General features: G+C 39.5%; 1 protein-coding gene across 2 annotated transcripts in view; it reads right to left on the bottom strand.

The window, feature by feature from the left end:
* Positions 1-2,097: 2,097 nt before the first annotated feature.
* The window catches only part of LOC118318029 (arf-GAP with coiled-coil, ANK repeat and PH domain-containing protein 2), a 46,281-nt gene continuing 40,944 nt past the window's right edge, over positions 2,098-7,434 (bottom strand). For both annotated transcript variants that reach the window (XM_035647282.2, XM_035647283.2), the window contains one exon: positions 2,098-4,396. In XM_035647282.2, the coding sequence (XP_035503175.1) occupies positions 4,293-4,396 (104 nt within the window). In that variant the 3' untranslated portion in view covers positions 2,098-4,292. The remainder of the gene's footprint in view (positions 4,397-7,434) is intronic.

Raw genomic sequence — 7,434 nt, 5'->3', positions numbered from 1 at the left:
CTGCTCTGATCTTTATTCCATGTCACCCTGTTCGTCCTTCTTTGTCAACAACATTTTCAACAGTGTGAGAGAAAGACAGATCAGTTTTTCTTCTGTTTGTGTAGGATGAGCGAGTGCGTCCCGGGGTGCGGCGGTGAATTATGAATGTGCACGTTGGTTCACTGTAGTGCACACACACACACACACACACACACACACACACACACACACACACACACACACACACACACACACACACACACACACACACACACACACACACACACACACACACACACACACACACACACACACACACACACACACACACACTTGGAGTGGAGGGCACCACTGACCTGCGTGCCTCACATTTAAACAGCTACAGAAATAAACAGGCTATAATTATTTAAGGTGGAATGGGAGCAATAAATCCACGGACGAGCATCAAGGTCAGGGGATGAATCCATGACCCCATTTTGTGTATCCATGAATGAAGCCTCTTTTCAGCTGATGCTGATATTATAGCATTAAAGGTTTAGTTTAATTACATCGATAAAACAGCTGCAGTGTTTTAAAATGATAAACTACTAAGAAACACATCACTAATCTTCTCAAAAAAACAACAACTCATGTTCAGGTGTGATTTAAAATCAACCTGCCAGGTTAAACCCAGAGAGAATTTAGACTCACATGAAGCTTCCTTTAAGCATATCAGGCACATTTACAGGTTCTACGGATTAATACAGTATATGCTTCAAAAAAAAAGTCTGAGATTGACAGCAGCTCTCCCTCTGCTGGACAGACACGTTTAACTGTTATTTTCTGATGTTTGATATTTTTCAGTTATTTAAAAAAAGCAAACGAGCCACATAGTCGGCAAAGATGACAAGTTTGAGCAAGACTAGAATTAAAAAATCTTCCTCAATTAAAATATTTAACTTGTGAGCAGCAGCATGAATTCTGTGTGATATAACATAATAATCCCTATGACCACATTTTTCATTGAATTATTATTTGAAACATTAAGTTCAGTATTTTACTGTCACGACAACTACTTTTTGTTGCATTATATATTGTCCCAGAAATGATTGCGATAAACAATATCATCGTCCTTTTAAGACAATTTTTTGATACAGAATCATGTGAGCTTGCAGTGGAGGCCTATTGGTCCTACATGATTTGAGTTGCTGCTGAGAGATATGTTATCCAAAGTTTAGACTTCAAAACAAGCAATTTGAAGACAGGGTACTTTAGAAAGTTTCTGAGCAATTCATATTTTCTGACATTTTACAGACCAAACCAGTGATTTATGAATCGTACGATGAGAACAGATGAGGACAGAAGCAGCAAGTCTTGTGTTAACAGACACGCATGTACGGTCGACACAACGGCTGTTATTGACGTCAATAAAAAAGATAGGTCATATATTCATGTGTCGTTTGATAAGTCGATAACGTAACTATCTGGACAGGCCTCCTGTAACTCTGTACAAAGCCAACAGTAAAGATGAGCTGAAATCATAATTATTACAGAGACGTGGAAGCGTCAGAGCTTCGGCGCACTGAATACACAGGTGTGTATTTTTGGACTCTTTTCATCAGATTGTTAGCACGGAACATCAAATTGGAAAATTATCTTGTTTGTAAAAAGCAAAACACAATGGGAGAGGAGAACTGTTAACAGACCCCAGTGCACAATGGATGACTGGATTAAATCCTGCTCTGCTGTGCTCCGTCTTTCAGTCTCATTCATGGTCTTTTTGAAAGAAGCTGTTTTTGCCTCGAATTATTATCATTATTATTATTATTATTATTTTTTACATTTGTGTGCTTTAACGATATTATTTTTGTATTGGGACTGATTAGAGCCTATATCTTTAGGATATTTAATGAAGATTTGAAATAAAGTACTCAAGATACTTTTTTTTTTTTTTAGCAAATGTGATTAATCAGAAACTTTTGAGCTAAGATAAATGTGACTCTTTGATAGAGGAGGTAAACACGACACCATGCAACATATGGCTGTAAGGACTTTAAAGTAGCCACATGGTGTGAACGGTTTCAAATTAAATATTGAGACAAAGCAAAAAGAGAAAATAAAAGAATGAACACTCAGTGATGAATCCTCAGTCCAAATGTATTGAAGTCCTGACATATTACAGGTAGAATATCTAGTACATGTATAATGGTTTACAGACAGGCAATATAAAATGCGCTAAATTCCTGAAGGATACAAAGAACAGCATGTACAAAAGCCTATTTAATGATTCAAGTACCTCTAACGTTATACTGAAGTTCTCCGCATTATTCAAAAGCATCTGTACAAAATGTACAAGAATTGTATCCCATGTTGCATTTGGCCAAAGGTTTTCCTCTGGTACTGACGTGACATCCTTATATGCTACTGAGGAGAAGATTGGACAGAGGAAGACTTAAGAATAAAACAACAGGTCCTAAAGTACAGTGCAGCACTTCTGTTACCACATTTACGGAATCCTTTTCTGAAGTTAAACATTTGGTGTCTGGCGTCTGATTAGAGACAAAACTAAAATGTTACTCTGCAAATGTGTCTTGAACGGCTCAACGCATAAGATTACATTTTTTTCCCCCAATAGCCATTTAATGTATTTATATTCAGTTTTACCTCGATGTATATTAATTTTAATTGTTTGCGTCAGGATCCACAAGCTGCCTTTACTGCCGACTCACAGGAAACGATTCCTTATGGACTCCAGCTTCACAGTTTGTAACGTTTCCTACTGCTGACGCTTCGTATTCAAAGACTTCAAGTGGGTTAACAGACGTGTGGCAGCTTAAACTGTCACAGGATGTTTTGTGTCACTAACATTTGCATTTATCAATAATGCATCCGGTCAGTGGATCATTTTGAACTTTAGCAGGGGAATAATGAGACGGGCCACGGTGAGCATGAAGAGCTGCACTTTCTGTTGCCACAGTAACCACAGGTGTCGGAAAATCAGCCAGGACTGTACACTTTAGGATTACAAAGATTTTCAAAACCACCCTTGCACAGTAGTGCTTTCTCCTTGGGATCAATCACAATAAGAAAAATTTAAAATTCCAAAATAATGTTTTACAAAACCTTTTACAAAACATCAGGAGTAGGAAGCAAGAGACCCTACGTTTGTAAAATGTTTATTAAATTAATCGTGTCAATCCTGGTGTGCGCTGGAATTTTTTATTTTCTAATATTGAAGGCACATTTACTGGACTTTAGGTTGTTATTTTTGTTTACCAATAATTCTAAAAATCAATGGGAATAAAATATCTACATAAAAATCTATAGGCTCAGAGTGATGAACAGTTCTTGATCTTAACTTTTTAATCTATCAGCATGAGACTGAATCTGCAAATTACCAATCACCTCTGACGGGCAAAGCTTTTTTTTTAAAAATTCCACAAAATCAGGAAGCCGAGGTGCCGATTGCAGCACCGACACACACCACAGCTGCTGACGAGGCCACAGCGTGGATGGGAAATTAAAATCATTCAGAAGAAACATTCAAAAATAACAATCATTAAAAAAAATAATAATAATAAATCTACTCAACTTTTAAGACGTCAATAAAATGCTTACTTTTATAATCACTGTACATCTTATGACACGTCATAGTCCTACCGTCAAAACTGGTAAACATCGGTGCCAAAGGGATTTGTGCGAAACAAGTGAAAAGCATATTGCCTTGTATACGCGGCGGAGAGTTCATAAAACAAAACGTTGATAGAAGAAATTATGCCTATACTGATAAAGAGAATCCTATTTGAAAGGGGAAGTACTTAAAAATTGAAATGAATTATTTAACAGCCTGTCCTGCACTTACCTCTCTTAACAACTGATGCAACACACTTTTTTATATTTAAAAAAAAAAAGAAGAAAAAAGAAGAGAAATTGTATTTTGTCATGAAGTGTGACAGGAAGGATTAAACTGACGGCCTCGCCGGCGCTCAACATTCAGACTGAGATGTCACTTTTCTGTACAAATCCTTTAAAAGGCTTAAAACTGTACCATCACTTAGTGTAATAGGCCCGACTGAGAAGCACAGTTTAAAAAAAGAAAATAAAGTTTAAAAAGAGTGACGTTTTCCTTTCACAGAAGTTCCCTTCACTTTGTGTGAAGTGCTAGTACTTGTACAACAGAGGCTGTGTTCACCGCTGCAGAACGACATGGTGACGTGTGTCCAGCTGTGGTGGCACTAACCGGCTTTAATGCAGATGTTGGAGGGAAAATGACCCGGAGACCTCCCAGGCCGGTGTAGACAGTGTCTTTCTTAGTGCTACTGGACGGTGCAGTGTCAGGGTCGCTGCGGGTCGTACTGCTGGTAGCGGTTGAGCTTGTCCGGGTCGTTGGAGGCCATGTGGGTGAAGTCCTGGAAAATGTCCTGGTAGGTTTCATCTCCTGCAACGACGACGAGGACACGAGACATGAGCGGCGATGAAAACAAAAAAAAAATGAAGGCAGCGGTTCTCAAACATTTGTTTCAAAAAATCACTCATTTTGGCTTTTTTCCCTTATGAATCCCAGGACCCTGCAGTGATGCTTGTGCACAGTGTGATCAGAACAAGAATGAAAGCAATGAAAAAAGTAAGCCATACCTGTCAAGAGTGTCGGCGTGGCTCGAAATAGGAAACAGATCAACACAGAGGCAGAGAAAAGATGGGAAGGAAGCAACTGGAGATCGACTCAGAAAGAAAAGACGAGTCCACAGAAATAGGTTTTCGTCAACAACTGTATTGTGTTTAAAGTGCAGGAGTTAATGTACAAAAGAAATACAGTTGTGTTGGCCTCAGCACCCCAAAGAAAACAGAAGAACAGAAGGAGGAAGGCACAGACTCTGGGGAGGAGGAGTGAGAAAAGAAAAGCAAAATACAGAACTGACAGAGTGAATTCACAGAGAGGCGGACGAGAGCAAAGACGCAGAGCGGAGCAGTTCTCAATCTGTACGGCTGCTTTTAATCTATTCTTAGAAGACTACAGGGGACAAATGTTGATTAAAGAAAAATATATTTAAGAAAATAAATTGTCATTATGTGTTAAATATATATATTCCGCTCCAGATTTCGTAGATCAATGTTTGACTGCCCACATGAATCACTGAGCAGCCCTCAGGCTGAGAACCACTTCTCTGCTTATACACACTCGATAAGGTAGAAACACTTGAGTCGAGGGAAGTGTAATTTTAATTAAAACGAGGGGGCAGGGACGATCGATGTGGACCGCTCTCCCTCGCGTTCACCTCCCCTGAATCTCCCTCATCGCTCCCATCATTCATCAGCTGATTGGAGGCGCTGATGATGCGGCACGAGGCAAATCCTCTCGCTAAGAAGAAGAAGAAGGAGGAGGGCGAGGATCTTTCAGTGACCGGAAGCACATGATACTTCACACCCTACTCTGCTAGAAGACAAACCTCCCTCTGTTCCTCTCGTCATCATCACTGCTCGCGCGTGTCTGCTGTTAAACCTTTAAGGCAAAAACTGCCGGCAACGGTTTCTGTGTCGTTCTCCATCGACAACCATCGCACATGCCAAAAAAAAAACAAAGACGAATTTCTGTCAGGTCCAAAACATTCCTGTCTGATTTTTAAGAAGTGAAAAATGACCAGAGGATCTTCTACCTCAGTCTAATAAAAGTCCAGTTAAGCTACAGCAGCAACACGACTAGCCCTCAATCTACGACGCTTTAATTTTTTTTTTTTAAATATCTGAGTTCATCTCCGTCCTCATGTCATCAGCACACGTTTCCCTACAATCTATGAATTTGGTAGAAACCCCCTCGACACACAAACCTACACCACAATCTCTATTCTAAGTGGTGAATTCAAGACGTGACATAATGTTCTACCAGCAGCAGGGGGCGCTGCTCTATTCATGAAATGACCATTTAATCAAAGTGCTTCATGCCCTCCAGGGGATTTGTGGCTGCGTGGGGCGGAGATGTGGGATGAAACTGGGGTACATTTAGATCTCTTTTTTTTTTTTATCATACACGATCAATAAAACTTAAATCTCATCTCTTGCCACAATCTTTGTGAATATCTACTTTTTTGTGAAGCTCACATAGGATTAAGATAAATATAAGTTGGTACTATTCGGCGATGAACAGCTATACATGGATACATGTGGATGTTTTTCTAGACTATTGCACTTGTTGCTTCACATTGTACCATCCTTAGATGATTCACTAACATTCGAGACGATCGATGCAGTAGCACCAAACGGCCTTTTCGTCTTACAATTCAGGATTTCCCTTGATCGCGGGCAACGAGCAAGCACACTCAACCGACTAATATCCAAGACACGACATTGTTGTAACAGGAAGTAAATACATCATAATCAAAACAAGGAAATCAAGGATGAATCAAGGTGTCCCTCATGGCACTCGCCCCTGTGCAACCAGAGTCTCAACTCTGCTTTTTCTCTCAAGAGACATAATTTACAACATGTACAGTGTGTATACTTATTATACAGTCGCTAGAATTATATTTATGAAAGAAAATATTTTTTAAATATACTTCCTTTTTTTCTGACCAGGCAATGTGACAATAGCAAGATGCGTCATGTTCGGACAACAAAGTCAACAGGCCTTGAAAATGGATAAGACTTGCAAATGGGACGTTTGGGGAACCTTACAGTCACTGGAGAAACGTACAGTCGTTGCATAACCATTGACAGGAATGTGCATAAATTACTTAAGGATTCATAGACACACATTATGCCTCACCGCACTGGTCAGATGATAAAACCCTCATTCACGAGTCTCCATTATTGCCAGATAGTGAAAATTGTCTTCACTTTGAGGTCTGAGTTTGTTTTGTGTTGTTGTTTTTGGCAGAAATACCGTGACTAGTATCAGAGAAACAACACTATTTGAAACACTATTTAAACATTTTAGCAAAAAAAAAAAAATTAAATCATTATTTACTATAAATCTCTGAACATCTCAAAATCAGAGGGAATCAACAAAAGCAGAATCTATGAATTTAAAGGGAGTCAAGTACAGACTGTCTAGAAAAACATGACGCTGTTTGTTTTAATTTTGTGCTATCTATAATTCTACATGTACAGTAACAGTCAGTTAACTGAAAAGGTGGAAGTTCCACTTCCGCTTTAACCCCGTCAAATTAACACAAGCGAGCACCCGACACTAGACCGCAGCACGGTGCAGTTTGTCCAGCACACGGTCGGTGGGAGCTGGGAGGTTAAACTAGAGGCTGCAGCAGGACACAGCAGCGAGAGTTGGACGGAATTCACAAAAATCAATCAGGGGATCAAATTTCACCAAACCTGGAGGTCTCCTATTAAAAATTTTTTTTTTTTTGCCATATTCGTCTGCATTTCTAAGTGGACGGCTCCCAACTCTGGCCTTTGCATTTCCTCTGGTTTTACAGTGTGTTGCTCCTTTGTTCGGAAGAGAGCGGACAGTTATTAAGTTTCGTC

This window comes from Scophthalmus maximus, chromosome 13 (assembly GCF_022379125.1).
Source record: "Scophthalmus maximus strain ysfricsl-2021 chromosome 13, ASM2237912v1, whole genome shotgun sequence".
Taxonomy (NCBI): Eukaryota; Metazoa; Chordata; class Actinopteri; order Pleuronectiformes; family Scophthalmidae; genus Scophthalmus; species Scophthalmus maximus.
Note: the sequence above shows the minus strand (reverse complement) of the source record. Positions and strands in the feature narration are given on the sequence as shown.